Consider the following 22581-nt stretch of genomic DNA (forward strand, 5'->3'; position numbering starts at 1 on the left):
GCTGGGCTACCATTCAGTGTTTAGCTCTGAAAAGACTTATGTCCTCAAGAACAAAGATGATCCCCTCCCTTTTCATCATCATCTTATATAGAAATAACTACAAGTTCAAGCACAGCAGTCTAACATCAAACCACTGATTTGCATCTAGTACCTTGCTTCAAATAGACCATCACCGCATCCCCCTCTTGATTTCGGATGTTAAGCAGGCAGCTGAGATGGCCAAYGCTAGTGGCAGCAGAGTTCCCCAAGACACCTTGCACCTGGGACAGAAAATAGACATGCACAATAAATGCAACCTAATTGATTTCCTCTCCTAAAAAAACATTTTCCTTTCTTAATCAGAAACAAACAGGAAGGAATTAGTGCACACACTTTARAGCCGCCAAAATTTATTCAGGCCCAGGGCTGATGTTTTTTATTCTGTCAGACTGAGATCTCAACTCTTCAGTGCCACTCTGCTGCGTATAAAAAGTAGCGGATAGGAAGCTGCTAAAGAGACATGCTAAGGAGTACATGATTCAAATCCTAGCCTACAAGAAGGGATTGAGAAATGACTGTTTCAGGTAACCTGATTAGTGACCTGGATACTTCTGGCTTTGACTACTCAAATGAAGCCCTCCCACACCTTCTACATCATCCTGATCTCTAGACTGTGGGAGTTCAGCACGTTTTTTAAAACAAGAGTGCTGTGTGGTGTTTCAGTCAAACACTGGGGAATTCAAACATCCCTTTTGGGAAGTTTTGGGTGTAGTTCTCTACCAACTTGCCAGCAATTTGTTACTACCATAATGAAAAACAGCATCCAAGTAAGTCAGGTAACAGCCTGCTATTCCTTTGTGGTGCTTTCAACTTAAACTGAACCTATAGCATTATGTTAAACATGCACTTTTAAATATCATCTTTACCAATTCAGATGCGGTGCAGTTGAAGTTGACTTCAGCAGCACTGTATAATTCACACAAAACTTGATTATCAGCAGAAGTTACAGTTGCAAAACCACATGCTTCTTCCTTCTCACAGTCTGAAAAACAGAAAAGAAACCTTAAGTTTCTTAGCATTTTACATACACAATTTCAGCTACAAATTCCACTGTTTAGTGTCACTTATTTTTCATACCTGTATCGGACTGCAAGTACATGAGTTTCACTGGGCAAATGAACTTTAGCTTTCAACTATTTTAGCATCAGCATAGGTTTTTAAATCAACTTTAACTGATACAAAAACTTGTTTGGACATTCTTCATCTGCTGATGCAAACAGCTGAGTTAGGTCTAACCACCTACTCAAGCGTTTAACATCTGCTGGATGATTTGGCCCGCGGCAGTCAGAGAGCAGTCACATGAACCACTTTGCCATCACATCTGTGCAAGACAGTAATTCCATGGCAGACAGATGGTGACACCACTACTTGCTCCCACAGCTCTGCTCCTGCAGCATCCTGCATCCTACAGCAGGATGTGAGATTGTTTCCAAATCTCTTTAATACAAAGTAAGCCAGGTTAGATCAAAATATCATCAGAAATCTAAACAAAGCTGTCCAAATTTGCAGGGGAACAGGGATGGAAGGGCTAACCCTTACCATTCAGTAAGCACCTCAACAATATTTTAAAAGTAGAACTGACAGATGAATATAAATTTATTTCTTAATTCCCCACAAAGACTTTGCTAATGCAATAAAAAACACAATCTTAACTTAGTTCAGTGTAGCTTATAATAAAAACACAGGCCATGCATACTGAATCAGATCACTTGCCAAAAGGGCATCTTTCCCTCCCTGAGTTCATGCTCACAGTCCACTCATGTCAGTGTCTTGCTTTTGAGGGTCTCTGGTTCAGGTTATTTCAGAGAAAGGTGCAAGAAACCTTGCAGTGGGCAGCTAGGGGATGAGCTGGTGCAAGAAAATCATTCTAGCAACACACAAGGCATCTCAAATTCATCTCTTAGCTTGAGAGCTAGCTACTCCAACTAGATTAGGGTATGTGATACACAGACACTGACTTTGTCAAACTTCCATGACTTCCATGACTTCCCTGCAAAGAGGCCAACTGTGTTATTACCGTCAGGGTGTTTTTGTTTTGAAAGTAACAATAACCCTTTGCCTCTCTTCAGAAAACTAAGCATTAGGAGACATGAGGCAGGCACTGATCCAAAGCACCCTGAAAGCAGTGTTACAATTCCCTTGGCTTTAGATGACTTTAAATCAATATAAACCAGAAAACATGATGTGTCCAAACGTGATACAACACATACAATGTAAAGCTCTGCATAGGAATACCTTTGCACTCCTTAAAGCCCCTGACATAAGCAAAGGTGATTGCTCTTTTACATGCCAGTATATGCCACCACTTTGGGAAGTGGTGAAGACTTCAGTTTTCACATGTGCTGAACACCTAATCCTTCCTTTGCCTGCACATCTGAAAAGTTATATGAATATTTCCTGGTTTGAATCTTAGCCCTCATCCATACTGCAAACTCTACCAACTGGTTTTAAAGTCAGATGATTTCTCTAAAGCATTACATAAAGTGAGAGGACTTCTTCTGGAAAGAAAGCAATCTCTTCCCTGAACCAAGGTCACCAAAAGTGTAAACAGCTTGCAATGAGTTGGTGTTGAACTGCTAGAAACATCATTTGTCTAGGAAAATAGCTGCAAGTCCATCATATAAAAAGATTCTTCTCAATGATGGTTAGTTTTGTATTCGCAGATTTGCTGAGAGTTTTCCTTACCTGAAATGCACTGCAAAACTGGACTTTGCAGGTCTCTTCCAAATGACTGAGACTGAAGAATTCCAGCTTCTTCTGACCCATGAATCAGTTTGGAGGCAGGGACTCTGTCAAATTTTCTGAGCACTGAAAAACAGATGCTATAATGAGTTCCAATGCTTCAGAGAGACAAGGAAACTTTAGTTAGAAAGAAAGAAAAAAATAAGATTTTCGTAGGCTTGCTTATTAAATGAACCAATCTAAATTCATTGACAATGCAAAAAGCAGCTGGAATGAGGATATAATTTCTACTCTGCCAAAACGTGTCACAAGATCTTTAAAAAACAATTAGTCGGGGTGGGTTGAGGGTTTGTATTCCAAGTGAGACTTCACTTCCAACAGCAGACCAGCCATCTCCCGTTACTTGTTCATGGCACACAACCAACCATTGAGTCAATGGAGATACCAAAGTTCTGCAAAACAGCCACTGAAATAAGAGCCACTTCCAACAGAAGTTGACTAGAACCAAAATCCAGGAGCCTTATTACTCGTGTATAGCAGCATAACGCTGGCAATCCCCACTAGCTTCAAGCTCAGGGATGTATTCAAGGTAGTACAGCCCTCATGCTCCTTTTAGACTCATTCAACCTTTAACTTCAGACTCATACTTTATGTACCAAACCCCATTATCTGCTCTCTCTGGACTGGACCCACTGCACCTGAACGTAAGGATGTCCAACACGCAACCTACAAGCAACACTGTTTATAAATTGGGAAAAGCTCATGGGGTCTAGAGATGCAAACCCCACAGGTCACTAAATGGGGTGAGGTATCCAATTTCAGCTCCGGAAGGTTTGGCCCCGTCTGTGCCCTGAGGGGGTTTAACACCTGGTGAAGGGACAAACAGTGGCATCACCACCACCCTGCTCTGATTGCTACTACCTGTATTACAAAGGTTTTCTGGTACAACGTGTCCACCAGTTGATGCACTAACACCTCTTCATGAGCATGGCATATTAAGGAGAAAGGAAGAATATGACTTTCCACCACCCCGTGTTGACCAGACTTCTCCTCTAAGCACTCCAAATGATCACAAGCTTCTGACTCATTGCCTCCAAAGCCTGGCCTAGACCTAAAAGACCTAAGCAGCTGGAGTCCTGGTCGGATCCCAGCCTGTGGGAAATATCTGCATGTGGAAGAGCTAGAGGCTCATTCCTTCTTTCCCTTGTGCACATGGATGCAGATCCAGCAGGAGAATGTCATGCCTGACTTTCTCCCTTAAATGTCTGGATAAACCACAAAACAAAAGTCAAGGACAAATTTTTTAAACAACCATTTGTACTCTCACAGCAAAACAGTCAGAACTAATATGAAGCAAATGTCCACTGTTGTCAGGGGCTGAGTCAGCAGGTGCTTTTGATAAAACTGTCATTTCTGCTTGGAAGGAACATAAGGGCTAGCCAAACATTTAACACATGCGCGTGCACGCACACACACACACACACACTCCAGCTCATCTGGGAAGAGGACTGAATAATTATATATACAGAGCTGGAAGCTTTTTTCTTCCTAAAAATATAGGAGATCAAAATATAAGCATGAGCCTAATTCTGCACTAAACTGAATTCCTCCTACATCTGCAATTTGTAGTGATGCCTGGTTAAAAATAGAATTCACAGGTCTTCATAAAACTGGAAAGAAGCATTTCCATGTTGTCTGCAGGCTTTTTGTTTTGTTTTGTTTTACTGTCCTCATCTTTATTTTGAATTATCCTTTAAAAATGATATTTTTAAAAGCTTAAAATCCTAGGCCTCCATTTTCTCTCCTACAGTAGTATGAGAGAAAAGTACAGAGAAGATAGAAAGTGCAACCAAACATTAAACAAAACACTACAACTACCAGAAAAGCTGCCTTTTTTTTAACTCTTGAATTTCATTTTTTAGTTTCAAGTAAGGTGAAAAGAAAAATGTGCTCATAAAGCTACTTTGTTTAAAAAAAAAACAGAAAAACAAAACCAAACAAATGTAGGATGAAAAATAATCTACCAGTTCCCATTTTCATAAGCTTATGAGTTCACCACTGCTCTCTTCTCAAAAGTAATATAGCTACTCAGCTGTTTTCATGAGCTCAGTGTGCAGCAGAAATCCTCCTTCATCTCACATGACTGGCGCAAGTGTTACTGGAGAGCAAAGCTCTAAGTCCCATCCCTGTTATTGCAACAAATACCAAGTGTGGCTTAAAATATAACAAGAGTGAAAAAAATAAGTGTGAGTATGGGTTGTTACAGCTTAGTACTGCTCATTCTTAAAAGGAAATTCTTCTTCCCGCTGCAGTCTCAAGAAACATAGAACAGTTGGGTTATTTATTGACTCTACCTCACCGCCGATCTCTTTTCAAAGCAAGATCAGTCTTTAGACCCTGCTGTCTTGCTGCATGCTGAATTTACTTAAGGGAACTAGAAAGGGCAGGAGGAAAGTAAAAATAATAATAATCAGTTTCACTTTATATAATTGTTTCTGGAAGCCCAGAATGCTTTTGGGAGAAAAAAAAAAAGTCTCTTAATTATCAAAAAAAAATCAGTCCTCTTGTTTTTCTTGGGTTTTTTTAACCCCTAAATTGTCAATACTTTTAACTTTATTTATTTGCAGTCAACTCTTCCAGCATGAGCCACAAAATAAGCACAGATATCCACAAGTGCTCTTTCCCGGACAGAGTAAGAAACGCTTGTGCTATGAAGACGGGGTGGCTGTCAGCAGGAGGGCTCAAGGCAAGTACCAGCAGTCTGATTCTGCTGTGACCGAGTCCTCTCCCCAGAGAAACATCCCACCCATGACCGAGAGCACCAGAGGCCAATGCCTCGCGCTCGTATATGTACGATCAGCGAGTCTCTGAGCACGCTACGTTTAACTGAAGATAGTTTTTCAACCTCTTCACAACGTAGGGCTTTCATTTCATGCCCCTTCCACTCAGCGTATTTGTCATAAGACACTGCCTAATTCAGAGTACACCATGGCACCAGTTTTTAAGCTGAATATTCCATTAAATTCAACTCTGATCACATGATGAGTTGTAAAATCTTCTTAAAAACTAATTTGGGGGCAAGGCAAAAGCTTTGGGGCTGAGAAGCATAGTTAGAACTTATGAGTTCTAGCAGTTTAGGAAATATTTGATGGATGACTTCTGTGGTTACTAACTTATGCTTACATGAACTACACTCAGCTTGCTCAAGTTCTTATTTTGTTCCGCTCTTTCTTTGGATTTCCAATGCATTACATTCTACCCTAGCTTTGTGTCATCTGTTTTATTTCATTTTGTCTGAAACCCAGTTCCACTGCAGATCAGTACTGAAGCATTAAGTCAGTAAATGCTTTTAAACAATTTTTAGAAATAGAATGGTTAACTTCCTTCCAACTATTCCTCCTTGAGAATTGGCACTTCATAATGCATTCAAACAGAAGCAAATTTCCCCAGCTTGCAAGGATGTGCGCATCCAGTGAGACACCGCACAGCAGCAGCCCGGACGGTGACGCTGTGCCACGGCTGTGAGGTCAAACACAGACTATTTCATATGAGCACACCAATGAGCGATAATTTTACAAGGAAATCCATCATTCTGCTGCTCTCCCATTAGCCCTCACATAACTCTTTAACAATTCCAAGCAGAGAGTAGGAGATCATCATATATCAAAAGCTGTCAGCTATCTCAGAGTGCAAGAAACCTGCTTCTTTCTCTTCCCTTACAGGAAATAACTTCCCCAGTGTCGTCAAGCAACACAAAGCTGAGGAGAAATGTGGCTTAAGGAAAAGGCTGTTACTATGGGAAAGTGAATTCCCATAGCTTRGCAAGCCAGCTCTTCTGAGCAAAGAGTCTTTTCATAAGGAGGGTTCGCTTATGTGRGATCAAAAGGCATCCAAAAATTCTTCTGACACTTACCTAGGCACTGGCGGTCTGTAAGCAGATCATCTGCTTCAGTCCAGCCCAGTGCTATTCCAAAGCTATCAACGCAGAACCATTTCTTAGTGTCAGCGTCTTGCTGAGAAGGTCTATACTGGCCATCTTCATCACACTGTAAACCCTGCTCATTGCTCTGACAGTAAGTGATACCTGTTACAAGTAAACAAAACACAAACAAACAAAATCAAACAAAAAAAAGACAGTTTGATCTTGCTGCCGCCAGGTTTCAGTGCACCAGTAGGACAAAAATGCTCCAAGTACAGCATAGATTACTTAAACTTGAGCTATAACTTGCACAGTTTTATGCTTTGAAACGTGCTATAGTGTCAATGTTTTGCTGTTACTGTAATTCATATTTCAGCAGTTTTTAGGATTCTCTGCCATGGATCAAATCTCCATTGTGCAAAGTACAGTACAGCAAAAAAGTACAAAGAAAGAACTGTGTATTCATACAGGTTTGTTCAGTGCCAACTGCAATGGAACCTGAAAACTTTATGAACAACAGCACAAGGAGCACCACATCCATTTGTTGTCTTTTCTTGTTTGTTTGTTTCTTTAAATCCTGCCTTTCGGGGCAAAAGGTCCGCACACTCTCTTCTTGGAGCATGAAGAGCTTTTATTTTAGTTAGTGGCATTTTCCTGAATACCAGTGCTTTTAAAGATTTAGAAGCAATCAGACATCTGAGCTGCACAGGGAAGGAAATCTGGAATTTTGAACAACAGCCCAGGCAGCAGTAGGGGACTTCAGATGGGATAAGCCGATGGGCTTCCCCACCCTGACGCCTGCAGGGCCCTCCCTCAGAGATGCTGCTGAAGCAGGGGTGGTCTACCTATGCATGAAGGAACCACCAGAGTTTACCCTGGCATATCCAAATGTCCCAACATCAGCACTGTTTTACTTCAAAACATTAAGCTATGAGCTAAGGTAGTTTGGGAAATCTCTCTGTGCAACTCAACCAGCCTTAGCACTGAGGCACAACCTCTGGGAGGAAAACGGGATAAAAGGAGAGAGCAGAACACTTCAGCCCTCCGACCTTCCTGTGCTGTGTTCCTGAGTCAATACTTGCCTTTTTCACACGGCAGCTAACTCAAAGTCTTCATACTTCACCCAAGGAGTGAGTGTACTGTAAGTACAGAAGTCCAGTATGTACACTGGAAACAGCTGATATGGAAATCTCAAAAAGCAAACTGGTGTTTGGATAAAGGGTGTATTACCATAGACCTGCTTTTCATCTCACCTAACACATAAATTAAAAAGAGCAAAACAGTTTGTTTACTTGCCGATACTGTCAAGAAACACAATCTCACTACTTACTTTTACTTTTACCCAAGGGCTAACGCTCCAAACTAAACTGGAATTGGACTTCCTTTGTAGAACTGTGTTCAAAAGTTTACATGTGCTAATGTAAACTCATTTAAACACCACCTTCAGTTAACAGATCAATCAATAGTTGTTTTGTGAGAAGTATTTGTACTGAAGCAGGGGAAGGAGCTAGACAAGACAAGACTTTGTTAGGGATCACRAAAATGCCAGTAAACCTACACAAGATGTTTCTAGCTGATACTGGTGAATACCCGAATATCATTCCTCAGGACAATGAACATGTCTTAAGGAACCACAACATCCTGGATGAGACTGACCACTCATTTCTCATGCATTTTTGGTCAAAACACCAGACAGTTTGTTCTGTCCTTGAATAAAGYCCGAATGTATGCAGAAGGGATCATATCCATTCAAAAAAAAAACCCAGAGGGAGGATCAGCTTTTTTTCCCCCGCCTTCTTTCTTTCCCCTCCCTCCCCCCTTTTTTTWAAACTTACATATGAAAAAAATCCATTAGTTATTTGAAGGCACAACATAAAAGATAAGRGAAAGATGAGTGCAACTTACAGTGGTCAGTGCTGAATGCCCCATAGGAGTTGGTAGTTTTGCCCACAGGACACTTGATGCAAGAGGAACTTCCTGCCTGATGCTGATAGTAGCCAAGAGGACAGGGAACGCATTCCTCATTCTTGAAGTGACTGCCTGGAGGACAAACAACTACAAAAAGAATAACCTTATCACTCTTAGTGAATCCAACCAGTTCAGACATTCGCACACACATGTATGGGGATATGTATCATCATGGTAGACTTGTCACAGACTTCAAATCTTTCACATACATATTTCTAAGTGGGATAATACAGGTAAACACTCCTTAAATGTTCATCAAAACCCAGTGACTGGAATATAGASCAAAACCTTTCATTTTCAGATCACCCTCAAAATGTTCTTAAATTAGTGYACATCAAGCTCTTGGGGAACGYCAAGTCCAGCCCTCACTTCTAGACYGAGCACTGTCAGACCATTTGTAATAACATAACACACTTTGTGGATCGATTGTGAAATATAACAGAGGTACCCTAGCTACAAACGGCACAACCACTACAAATGCTACAGACTGAAACAGGAAGACTCCTATGAGCATAAATTCTAAAAACATCATACGGAAAACTGTCATATGGTAATGCTTTCATTCGAATTTCTGGTAATGAAGCTGTTGGTAAGTAATTCTAAGCTATACAGTAATGGTTGGATTAAAATCAACTAGTTGTGCACATGACAACCCCAAAACAAAACAAAAGGATATTCTTAGGCTGTATAAATATCATTTTCAGAACAATTCAAGAGCAATATTTMCAGCTGACCTGTTGCATATCACAGAGAAAACTCTTTGTCTTCTGGGAGGTCATGCAACAGCATCTTTCCCTCCAGATCATTCAGATGAACATTAAAGCAGAAGAGTCACACACACTTTTGCAGGACAATATATTTGCTTGTTATTTCACAGATGCTTTCCAGATGTAGATTTCCTTCAAAACACTATCAAATGCATATTTTGGGATGTTGACAAGGTGTAAAACTTTATTTCTGTTCTTGCCTTACATCCTGACATCAGTTTAAGCCCATATCAGAGAACAGAGAACAACACTAATGTAAAATTGGCCATCTGCACTACAACCCATATGATGGATTGCTGTTCTGGCCAACACACTGGAATATAAATTAATTTAACTTACTGGAAGACCTAAATGATAATAGATTAAAAAGACAGCTAGTCTAAAAACAACCACCTCTTCCTTCATCTGCTCTAAATGGTCCAGTGGGAGAACCTAGGATGAGACAACTGTGGGAATGACTGAAAATTTCCTCYCAACTCGGTATCACAGCAATTGCTCCAAGTCTAACACATATCGAAAAWCAATTACAGAAACCAAGAAATCCTGGATGAGACAGACGTCTCCTTTCTCATGCATATTATTTAATACACAAGAGTGCTTGATACATTTTAAAGACATTTTCCAATGAATGTGAAAAGGATCATACTCATTCCACATGAACAACAGTAGAAGAAACTAAAATGAAATGAGTAATGAACGCCTAATTTGAAGGCAGAATTCAAAGGATGAGGGAGACATTAATTAAAGCAATTGGAGTTTAAAAGAGAATAAATTAAGCTTTTTCAAACCTTCCTCCTCATTTTGTAGTTACAGTCATGATGTAAAAGTAATATCGGTGTCTCCTATCACGCTGTAAGCAAGCAAAGCTGCCTTTTGTCTCATACATCAGATTAACAAAACGAGCACAAAGAACAGAAAAAAGTGTTGATGCAGATGTTCATGTTTTCTAGAGCCTAGAACTTTTGAAGACATATATCACATCCACTATAAGATATACTCAAAATAAGTATGTGGGGGTTAAGTTTGATTCTGGTAGTTAGACAAACCATCAAATTGTGTTCTTTCAAGCTTTAATATTCATACCTTTTAAAAAGATAAGAAACTAGATGACAACCTTAAGGCAAAACCTCAGGGCTAAGCAAAAGCCCTGGACCCAAACTTTGCATCCCTAAAACAGGAAAAGGGAAAACAGACAGAAAACAAACCCTCCTCTCACTCCTGCACATGAGATTTGTAAGGGACACCACTCCTCACAGGAGCTTCATTTCACTTCAGGATCAGCTCTCACTGCACTAAGCATGCAGCATGCACAGCTGCATCCAGCAAGAAGTATCATAGCTGATGACTACCCAGCACTTACATCGCTCTTTCTTCCCCCGGGATACTGGAAAAGTTTGGGATATCAGAGTCTTGATCCAGATTATTACAAATGAAGTTTAAAGCTGCCAGCTCAGCTATAAATCTAGCACTTTATTTGATTTGGGTTTTTCTCTTCTCAAAGCAGTTCTGATACAGCTTACCAGGCAWTCTAAATAATAAAAGAAATCATCAAAAAACAATATAATAAAACAAGGATAAGTAACAAACAGGCTTCAGGCTTTCTTCTTGAAATAAGTTGGGGGTAGAGGAGTTGAGTTCATAAAGCTGCCTCCTGGACAGATTCCAACATGCTTTWTTCCACTAGCACCTTAGCACAGAGAATGGCCTTTGTCCCTCTAAACTACAGCTACGTCCCTCTAAACTATAGCYAAGATAAATCTCTTACCTTAAACTGTTAAAGAACCATATTTATAAAYACCTAGGGTCAAGTCACTCAGTGTCACACTGAGACAAAGAAGAAATGTCAGGCAAGAAAAACTAACACCCTGTAAAAGTTAGACATTTTACAGACAGGAAAGCATGAAAGTATTAGGCAACAATAGATACAAACATAAAGCAACAGATGAACAGATGGAAAAATATATGAGAGATGAAGAGGCAGTTACATGTAGGCTGCATGTTTCTAAATGAAAATACTAAGTTTACTGAGATCACAGGAAAGCCACCACAACCAAGAGTTGATTGTGCCTCCTGAAGCAAGGGAATGTGTCATTTACATGGAAATAAAACCAACGAATCAATAAAACCAGGATGTGAAATGATACTTTATTCTCAACAACAAATTGGACCAAGAAAGAGAAGAGAATAAAAGAAGAATACTTATCATCATAGAACTTTGATTTCTYTAATCATAGCTGATAGATTATCATTATTCCCTATTATTGGTAGAGAAACAGACTCAGCCAGGATAAGTGACCAGATTACATACCCATACTGCAAAATAAAACTAATCTGTATCATAGAAGGACCTGGAATAGAACTCCTAAATCCCATTTTTAGAATATAAAATGCATTCCTGCTGTATAAAACAGGATCCAGCAGCATACTTACAGTAAGCATGAAATCTCTGCCAAAGGTTGGACCAAACACTGTCTCCTTTCTGCATTTTTATGATAAGACTATTCTACTGAGAGCCTTTTTCCTCCAGTTAGATGGTACAAACGTGAACTAACTTACAAACCAAATGAATTGACTGCTTTCTAGAACCCTGTATTCCGAGCATGAAATATTTGGCATGATCCAATCCTTTGTAAGCTCTTTTGTTCTGAGTGATAAGTTTTACTTAATAATAATGATATTTTTAATCAGTACAACACTACATCTTGTTAAGTAACTGCAAGTTGTTACATTCTCTGGATTGTTGGCAGGAACTAACCTTTTTCTTCATAGCATGTTTACATAATGAAAATCTAAGTGGCTCAGCTGATGAAAATGAACTGAAACTGCAGTCAATTTGCCTTTAATGCTCCAAGTTGAAAACTGCAGCAGTTCAGAACTGATTCATGACTTGATTACTTTTAAGTCCCTGCCCTGAAAGYATCAGTGTTCAACCACAGCTGGAGGAAAGAAAACAGCTAGATACAGTTAGAAGATCTCCTGACCAGCTTTAAGTCTTTGCCTGTCAGAAAATGAATACTTGATACAAGATGACACAGTTCATAATTTAACCTGATTAGAATCTCTTCTCTAGATGATCATGGTGTTACCAAAGCAAATACGGCACACACCATTCTTGGTATCTGCTATTGATTTTCCTCTTTCAGTAAGTTCACTTTACTAGTTAAATCCTCAAGAGAAGACCAGGATAAACTATAAAAGGAATAAACACTAGTATAAAGAATATACACTAGTATAGTTTATTCTTTTCACATGGAGATGCAGAATCCACCCAACTCTGGCACTTGGGTGCCCAGCTCTATAGGAARATGATTTAGCCATTCCACAACCATGTCCATTCCCCTAGGGACCACCAAGGGACCTTGACGGCATCTATAAACCTGTACAGCTGAACCCACACCAGATACTGTACAAATTCTCCCAAGAGGGAGAGAACAGGCACAGAGGCTGAGCACAGAAAAGTTCTTAGACTTCTGGGCTTTTATCTCAGCATCTTTTGTCAGAATTCAATTCASGTAACATTTAAAACAACAAAGCAGCAAAAAAGTCTGCCAGTACTCCAACTGACAGCAAGGTAAGACCTTCAGTCCTCAACATCTGGCACTGCGCTGTTACTTATTGCATTGTCTGTTTTCTTTTCTTTTTTTAAGATATAAAATGAATCAAAGGGTGGTAGTTTGAGAAGTTTAAAAAAAAAATGAAAAAAAATCCAGCTTTTCATTCCAGCTACTGAGTTAGTATCATAAGGAACTATTATTACATTTTTAGTAAAAGAACATTAAATAGGACAACTTGATAGTGAAACTAACAAAAGATGCTGCTGGTGGTACCTTGTGTGGGAAGAACATGCCATAATTTATTCTGACCTCTCAGGTCACTCTTATGAGTCATTAATGAAAAGGACAATGGGAGAAAGGTATAATCTCTTTCCYTCAACATAAGTTCATGGTGGAAGTCAGGCAGCAGTCAAGGCTTGTGCACAAAGAGGTGACTTCACTTTAGGTATATCRATGCTGCAGCCACAACAGTGATTGCACTGCAGCTTGGAAACATCTGAGCTAGTTTTATACTCGCTTTCTCTTAACTGCAGTAATGCATAAACATGCAACATAGCTGCAAAATGCACAAATGCGGATATGTTCAAACTGAGCTGCCCTGACTTAAGCTAGTTCGTTTTAAGTTTACAGAGGTACCTTTACACCACAGCATGTGTCTTTCCTCTTTTGGTTCTTATTCAGATCCCTTGACAGCACCAACTGAAAATGCTTTATGTATTTATTTGATCTTGCAATAGGTCAAGGATTAGAAAGCTCTCCCAGCCTAAAGAGAACTAGCATACCAAGCACAGTTCTTGTCACRTGTTTAAATTTGTTTTTAGAGTCTCTAAACTGGTTCTCAAAATTTAGTTGCACAGTTGTGAAGTTTCCCCAGCTGAAAATATTCCCCTTTCTGGAAGACTGACCAGAGACCTGCTGCTGTTGCTTTTATACCTAGAACTGGTACATCTTGCCCCTGTTCCTCAAAAAGCTAGTCATAGTCACTTCCGTCAGTTTGGGACTTAAGATACAGGGTCACTGAGATAATTGGGCCAAAGGGAACACTTGGTGTTGCACTGTAGGAGGGYTGTTGGTGATAAAAACAGGAGGAGGACTGTTAAGGCAAAGGACCTTTGGCAGAGTGACCTGATATACAAGAGCGCTAGGAACAGCCACGGGGATCCTGTGAAAAGGTAGGTTTGGCAGCGCTGAGCAGGATGTTGATAGAAAGGCAGCCCATCACAGGGAAGCAGACTAAACACAAGGAAAGAGGATGAAARGAAGACAGAACTGCAGTCAGGTCTGGGTGTTGGCCAACACTGAGAGAGCTTCCATCCGAGTCCTCTCATTCCAGCTGTCTGGGACGTAGCCCAGGAATTCAGTTTCAGAACTTTTGCCATATCTGCAGCTAGGTTTCTATTCTGGGTAATGTATCATCATCTCAAGCACTGGCTTATATTATGTTTGCAGAATCTTCTCATAAAGAATCAGATACAATACAGAAAGACCTTCTAAACCAGACAGATTCAAAGAATCCCAAGAAAAGTTTGTGAAATGTTCTATACAGCATCAATCCCATGATGCCTATTTCCGAGTCATTGGTTCAAATACATCTGCAATGCAGGAACAGAATGGTAAAAATAGCAGTAATACCCATCCATCCTAAGATTTGTCATTCACATTGCTGTTTTATGTCTTTCACATATTAACCATTCACAGAAGTTCCYTGATGATTTTCTAACTTTACCTTTACACTGTCTCCCAACAACATCAAAGAAGGTAAAGCTAAACAGAGACATACCACATCCTTGTGAATTTGGAACTGTTCTCCGAGCAGATGAAGTTCTTCGAAATCCACTTCTACATCCTAGCTGAACTCTCGGAGACAGATCAAACTCATCATCCCGGGGAAAATCAACGAAAGAATCGGCTAGGAATTGCTTGGAGTCCAAATGTAGCAGAAAACCGCCTTCCTCAATCTGTTTTATGAATGCTCCAATGAAATTTTCTCCAACAATTGCATTTTCTAAAGGGGGAAAAAAACAAAATACTATGATAGTGATTCTCAATGGAGAAATTAATAATAACACAAATAGATGAACTTTAAGTTAAAGATATAGGTATATGAAGAAAATACAAGCATGTTAGCAAGAGCATACAAGAATATATCTGTACAGTGCCTATCAGATTAAAGTCCTAATTTTTGTATCATAGAGGGTGCCAAAGAAACAATAAATAACAAAAAAGTATATATTCAAAAACTAAAGCAAAGAACAAAATTTAATTTCTGAGTTGCAAAATTCAACAGAGGAAAACCACGATTATCTGACATTCAGATTTTATTTGTTTCTGCTGTTTCAAATAGTTGCTACATTTTTAGGATTTTGATCATTTTTGAAGGCCAACATCTGCAAGGTTATAACAATCAGCTTCTGCCACAGTGCTGATATTGAATATAGCCACCTATCCAACAGAAATCCCTATCTCAATAGCTAAAGCTGGCATTCAAAGCTGGAAAATGGTGAGCACCTTTCCTAACTTTCTATATTCCTAATTGTCCAAACAGCTTCCTTTTCCTACGACATGCATTAGGGCAGCTTTCAGTGCTAGAGCAATTGCAAATTCTCTGGTTTGGCCAGAGCAGAAATACTACAAAGAACAGTGTGCTGAGAGGAGTTTGCTTGCTGATCCATTCTGTCTACCCCTGCAGGGTTTACAGCTTTGATGGAAATCCTGGCACGTTTTACTGCTAAAAATTTGCAAGACAAGACCTTCCAGGCCTTGATGGGCAGTTGATGGGCAGCCCAGTAGCCCAGCAAACAGGAGATGCTGCAGAAGCACGCTCCGTACTTTGAGTTTTGTGAATACACCAGCGGCTTGGGGCATTGAATTTTCAAGGAGAGCATGTCACATACGTAAAGCAAGTGCCTGGAATGTYAATGCCTGCACGCTGCGCAGAGATTATTCCCCGCAGCGTGACTGATGTGTCCAAGGCAAACAGACCAGCGCACCGCCGCCCTCTCATGTGGCTAGTTTCCTGACTTTGCGCTCTAGCCCACACGCCTCTCTTCAGTTGAGTGAGGAGAGATTTTCACAACTAGGTAYGAGCCTCTGGTGACGCAACACGGCCCAGCTGGCCATGCTGAACAGACAGCAGAGTTATGATGCTTTTTCTGAAAGATCATTCTAGACCTTTAACATTCAAAGTATAGTGCTGTCTCTGTCTAAATGTTGGTCCACAGTTGATGGGACCATAGTTGTCACATAGATGTTATTCCCCCCTTTGCAAAGAAAGGACACAAGGTGTTAACATTTATGAGCTGAAGAAGTGAATAGACCTTGTGTTAAAGCTGACAGCTGTGTCCTTATATTCTTAATATTCTGTCTCCTTTAGCTTTTACCAACCTATCCTTCTGCTGCACTGAAACACAATGTAATCAGCAAAATAATATTTAGTTTYGTTCAGCCCCAGGCCAAAATAATACTTAGCTTGCAAGGAAGTAATTGGAGATTGCCACATAACCAATAACACTTTGCAAATGTTCTTGCCAAAAATCGTCTCATAAYTGAAAGCAGGAATAAGCAGATTAGCCTTTTATACAAGCAAATATCCTTCTGAATTGTCTAGTAACTAGCTGTAGCAGAAATAAAAATAACCTTGAAATGACAGCTGAGGGAATTCACATGTAGAAAAGAAGCAAATAATCAAATCAGTAAGAATCCACTTCGGTCTGTTGAATTTCCTTTAGTTAAAATTTTTTCCCTATGTTGAAAAAGTTCTCAACTCTGTCACATATATTTGACTGTTAAATAACCACACAATGTATCCACATATGTATACTATCCTTTGCACACAGAGTATATAAACAGGCATGTAATTCTAACATACATACATATTCTAACATATATGCTTACATATTCATATACTGCAAGTRAAAATTTAGCACGGTCCATCAAAAAGGCTAGCAGTCTCAGGAAACTTGGAAGGTCTCAACACAGAACAACTCAGTGTTGTTCTGGCCGTCCCAGCCATGAACCGGCGGGCATGTCTTACCCAGCATCAGCCAGCATCAAAAAAGAAAACGTATGACCTTGGGTCCCAGAAGCAGCATAGCTACCTCAGTTCAGCACTTTCAGCACGGCTGACCAGCTTGGGGTCACGGTTCCCTGCTGACATGGTATCTGGCTTCTGGCCCAAGATGAGCTTCCCAGGACCCTCAGCACGCTCAGCACGTATCAGTCGTGAAGATATAATAGTGCTTTCCTGGTTTTGTTCCTGTTTTGCTGCATAATTTTGGCAATTTAAGCGACCATCTACCATGTATCCCGCACTTCATTAAATTTACTGGAAGTCCTCTAGGACTGAGAAGATTTCTTACTGGGCATTCATCCAGAGCCCAGGATATCTCTAGGGACTTGGACTTCTGGGGTGACAGTACATCTTTTCACATACAGAAATATCCTGCAAACAGTTGCACCCCATGTTCTGCAGTGGGAAGAAGCTTGACTTAGGGTTTGCTGCTGTTGAACGAAACATTGATCAGGCCATTTTCTAGAGCTTATTGGCCAAATCAGAAAGCAAGAGAGGGGAAAAAAAAAAGAGAGAGAGAGAGAACAAAAAAAGTAAATCTGTTCTTTTTTTCTTTAAGAAAAATTTAGAGCACAAAGCTTAAAATATTTAGTGTATAGAACAGGGATCTCCTCCAATTCCACCAATGGGAACTGTTTACTAAATGTTCAGCCAGCAAAAGCTCATTTTAATAGTCATTAGTATTTTTGCCTGTTGAACAGGAAAGGGAGAAACAGCTGCAAGTGTTCCTCAAGATTTTAGGCCTGGGATCTAAGCTACAAAGCCAAATGGTATAAGCTCCTTCAGGAAGGGATTTGCACAGCCTCAAAATTTAATACATGGAAATGTCTGTAAGAAAAAAAGTAATAAAAAATTCATGAGTGAGTTGGATCTGAGGCTATTTATTCATTGGAAACATATGCATGCTGTGCTTCTGTTCAGCATTTTTTTTTTTCCCCCCCTCGGCTACTTCACAGGACAAAAGCAAGACCTCTTACTTACCTATAAAGAAGCTAGAAAAAGAACAAAGCTATTTTCATAATGTTGATTTTCAAATTAGGGAGCCATTTTGCATGTGCAAATATACCAGTGATGATGCCGAAAATACCACAGATAGAAAGACTCAAAGCTGCTTTAGAAGGTAATGGAGATTGATGGTGCCAAGAGTATACAGACAGCAGGTTCGCAGCCCGCTGGGAGCAGCGCACCAGTTGCCTGTTGTCCCCAGACTAGACTCATACTGCCTCTTCTTATAGCATACAGTCATTCCCTAAAAAACAATTTTAGTACTACAGGAAAATTACAGTGCGGAGAGGGTCAAAAATGTAATGCCCTTGATGCAGAACATTTTCTAAAGTAATCTTTAACATAAAACCACACACACATACTTTGATCCACCTTCTACAAACCACTTAATATTCATGTTTCCCTTTTAAYTGGTGCAACTGAATGGACATAAACATAAACAGCCACTAACCACACAACCACTACACCCAGTGTCYGAGTTCTGAAGACTTTTGAACTCCCATCCGATCGGGCAAAAACTGCTGTAGGGCGCACGTTTCCACATGCCAAAATTAAAGGGAGGAACATGTGCAGGCAGAGTTATTTCTATTTAGTGCTGGAAACATCATTAGAAAGCCATAGAACYAGAAAAATGCTGGCACAGAGGGCATTTGAACTTGGAATATATCTCGTAGTTCTTGTTTTTTAACAGGAAACATGGACTGCTTTGGAAGAAACTCATTACACTATCTCTAACTCACTTGGAAGTTGTGCTGAAGATCTACCAGTCAATGGATTCTGTGTACTTACTCTAGGACTTCTGAGATAAAGGATCACTTAAGTGTTGAAGACAGCATAATAAATAGAACAAGAAAAGATAATAACACTTAGAAGAAATTAGTTACATTTTTGGCAATAAGTGTGAACTGTGGTTTTCCCAAGTTCAACCCAATAAGTAATGCAATCTTTTTTCCCTACTGGGGACCTGCTCAATGGAAATTAACATCTGGGAAAGTCCTGCTTGTGCCCAATAAAGTAATTTCAATGTCAGTTAGGGAAGCTGGGAGAGAGAGTCCTATCTGAAAGTAACACCTGATGGTAGCTCCTTTCCACTGTGTAGTTACAGCCTGAAAACAGAAATACATCAATGCTGAAGGCTCTAAAGCGCAACTCCAGTGTTGCAAGAGGAGTGTCTTTCAGTGAGCATCTATGCTACCTTGTTAGCATCTCCTCAGAGCAGACAGAGGGAGCAAAATAATTAAAAGCAAACCAGGCTTCATTCGCAGAAGCATCAGAGGAAAAACCTACCAATATCATGCAAGTCAGGGAGCGAAGCACCAGGGATGTTTCCCAGCTGAGTCCTCCAGGTGACATTCACCCCCAGGCGGTCCGTGCTCAGGCATTCCACGTACACYGTGGAGTCATCGCAGACAGAAACCGACCTGGTGTTTCCAAATGCATTTACCTTGAATTCAAAGTTAAGTGAAAGTAAGGTYAGTGAACCTAGAACCTTCCCCTTCCTGTCCTTCCCTATTTATTTGCACTGCTCTGCTCAAGGCACATGCTTATCAAGAAGCAGTGTTTTCAGACAGGCCCAAAAAACAGAAGTAGACCTAGGAACATGTATTTTTAACAGGTCATTTACTTCAAGAATAATGAAAACATTCATCCATTTGAGTCAAATTCAATCATTCATTTCCATCAAAACATATTTTTTCATAAATATTGGACTGATAAGGTATGGTTTCTATGGCTACAACTAAACTTATCTGCTGATGTGAGGACACTGAGTCCTAGCAACCTGTTTTCCCAACCATCCATACTGGAGTGCTGCCAATTCTGACAGAGTCCATGGTGTCTTCTTGTCTTCCCTTTCTTTTGTAGATGAAAAGTTAAACTCACTCCCTCCTTCGCCCCCCCGCCCCAATCTCTTTTTAACTAACAGAGAAAAAGGAAGTGAAATTACCTGGAGGTCACAGAAACCACGAGCCTTCATCTCATCTAAAATAAAAATCTGGAAGGCCTGGAGTAATCCTGAGTAGTCAGGACTACAAGTCTTCTGAGGAGGTAGTAATAGCTGAAAGCGCGTTTGAGCTTGGACTGTCTGAAATAACTGCAGCTCTAAGAAACAAGTAGAAAGGGCAATTATTAGCCTATTTAATATGGAAACTAACTTTCAAAGTTGCTTTGGAGAAAAGTAGACATTGATCTGAATTCTGATCTTGCATCAATAGTATCTCCTGTTACTAGATGGGAGCAGTAGAGTTGCCAGTAATAAATAATAAGCAGCAACAGAAGTGCTTGATAAATATTTATGTTTTGCATTACAGAAAAAGCCAGACGATGTAGTTACATAATAATGAAGTGTTATTTTACACTAGAGCACTAACTCACAGAAGGATGAGGAACAATCTGGATCATTAATGATTATTTTAATAAGTCTTGGCAGATGGGAAATTCCAGAGAACTAGATGAAAGCTGAGATTATGCCAATACTTTGAAAAGAAACAGGAAGACAGGATTTATTGACCTGTCAACCTTTACTTCTCAGACAAAATAATGGAAGAGCCGATACAGGACTTTGTTAGTAAAGGAATTAAATGTGGTTAGAGTAATTAATACCAGCTCAGCATGGACTTTCAAAAAACATAGCTTGTCAGATGCATTTGGGATCTAGCTTTGGGAGATAAGTTTGATAGACTAATACTGGTGTTGGCATGGACATCGACAAGCACCCTGTGATTTTTGATGGACAACCAGAGCAATGCAATCAGCACAGCACACACAAACGAGAAACCTGTAAGCTAACAAGTCTCAAAATGAAAATCTAAGCAGGTCGTAACTGAGCAGCACTCTCTTGTGAAGTCAGAAAGAGTCACTTCTGAGAACCATATTTGCTAGCTTTTCTGCCAGTGATTTGACAGAAGAAAGCACGCTGGCAGGCTCTGCAGATGACGCAAACCTTGTGGATGCTGTAAATAACGACAAGACTGTATCACTGATACAGAGCAGTATGAATTGCTTAGCATACCAGAGATAAACAACATGCGTCCGTATATTGGGGGGGGGGGGGGGAAAAAAAACCTAATTCATTGCTAAAGGGTGAAGGCTGCCCTGAAAACAGTAACTCTGAAAGAAACTCGGGAATAAAGAAAGATGCGACGTTCTAGCAGACAACCAAATGAACATGAGATGTCAAAGCATCTCTATGGACAACACAGAAACAGAGAATTACTTAGCCAGAGGAAAAGTATAAATTTCCAGACTCCACAGGAATTATGCTGATCCCAAGCTTCTTGGATGGTTTGTTATCTCAGATTCAGCACCACACTAAAGCTGTCACGCAGCCTCCAAATGGCTCCAGCTGGCCCTTTCGCCACTAGCCTGGGGAACTGGCAGAGCTCGCTCTCACCCACCTCTCCCACGGACACGCACTGCGCTGCCTATAATTGCCACTGCTGGAACACAACATCCAGGCCACAGCCCCCAGAACACCTGCGGGGGAAACCCAGGGCGTCCCAAGAAGAGTGGTGGGAACGACCAAAGGACTGGACAGCCTGCTTCTTCCCAAAAGGCACACAGACTCTATCTGTTTAGTTTATCAGAGAGCTGACTTGACAGCAGTCTGTAAGTGCACACATAAGGAACAGGAAATAAGATTAAGAGTGTGGGTAATTATCCATTAGAACAAATTACTAAGTGTTGTGGCGAATTCTCCATTACCATGAAGTTTATTCAATCATCATCAATTGCATTGTTTTTATTATTATTATTTATTCCCTCTGTCCTTAAAGTCATGCCCTATTTCAAACACAAATTACTGAGGGAAGTCCCTCAGCTTGCATGAAACAGAAGCTTCTGTTAGACTGCCATGTGCTCCCCTCTACCCTTGTAAATAGTTACTCAACTGCCATCAGGCAAACACTAAAGTTACTTCAGAACATGGAACAGAAATGTAGCAAACAYGATTAAGGGACAGACAAAAGTCTCAGACTGAAATTTGAAGTTCAAAATTGTCTACATTTGTAATAGAAGACTGGGAATACATTAGAAATGCTTGAACACAGGAGATTCCAGAACGGGAGATGAARAGTAGCTGCAAATTTGGTATAAAGATCTGTATTTCTCAGAGTTCAACAGTGCTAAGAATTGCTGTTTTGGTCAGAACTTATCTCTATTCAGAATAATTGAAAAGGCCAGCATTAATACCTGATCTCATGAGCACTGAATAGACAGTTGATTCTTCCAACATTTGAAGTGCTTTTTATTCTTAAAAGACAAATGGTTTGAAAAATACCACAAAGCAGCCAATGAAGACTGCAACAATCCTAAAGAACAGATYGCTATAAAAAGATGCAGAAGTAACAGTGACTTGATTATGCGAATAAACAGTCAAGTTCTGCCAAATTCAAACATCTGGCGCTCATCTGTTCTTCCACAACTAAGTAGTTTCATCAAGAACCATTTCATGGTGCCAGCATCTTTTAACTCGCAAAGAAAAATCTGCATATAGATTGAATGTCTATTTATAACTATACTATTGCAGAAAAGTGGGACTGTTTCTGTCACAGGAGCCAGGCAAAAGACAGATGATGATGC

General features: G+C 40.1%; 1 protein-coding gene across 4 annotated transcripts in view; it reads right to left on the minus strand.

Moving 5' to 3' along the window:
- TG (thyroglobulin) overlaps positions 1 to 22581 on the minus strand; it is a 166037-nt gene that overhangs the window by 113261 nt on the left and 30195 nt on the right. For all 4 annotated transcript variants that reach the window (XM_026057059.1, XM_026057056.1, XM_026057058.1 and 1 more), the window contains exons 18-25: positions 19949 to 20103; positions 19291 to 19447; positions 14710 to 14934; positions 8546 to 8695; positions 6635 to 6805; positions 2725 to 2847; positions 906 to 1021; positions 152 to 260 (exon numbers count right to left, since the gene is read on the minus strand). In XM_026057059.1, coding sequence (XP_025912844.1) covers positions 152 to 260; positions 906 to 1021; positions 2725 to 2847; positions 6635 to 6805; positions 8546 to 8695; positions 14710 to 14934; positions 19291 to 19447; positions 19949 to 20103 — 1206 coding nt within the window. The remainder of the gene's footprint in view (positions 1 to 151; positions 261 to 905; positions 1022 to 2724; positions 2848 to 6634; positions 6806 to 8545; positions 8696 to 14709; positions 14935 to 19290; positions 19448 to 19948; positions 20104 to 22581) is intronic.

Source organism: Apteryx rowi, unplaced genomic scaffold, assembly GCF_003343035.1.
Source record: "Apteryx rowi isolate R43461 unplaced genomic scaffold, aptRow1 scaffold_136, whole genome shotgun sequence".
Classification (NCBI taxonomy): domain Eukaryota; kingdom Metazoa; phylum Chordata; class Aves; order Apterygiformes; family Apterygidae; genus Apteryx; species Apteryx rowi.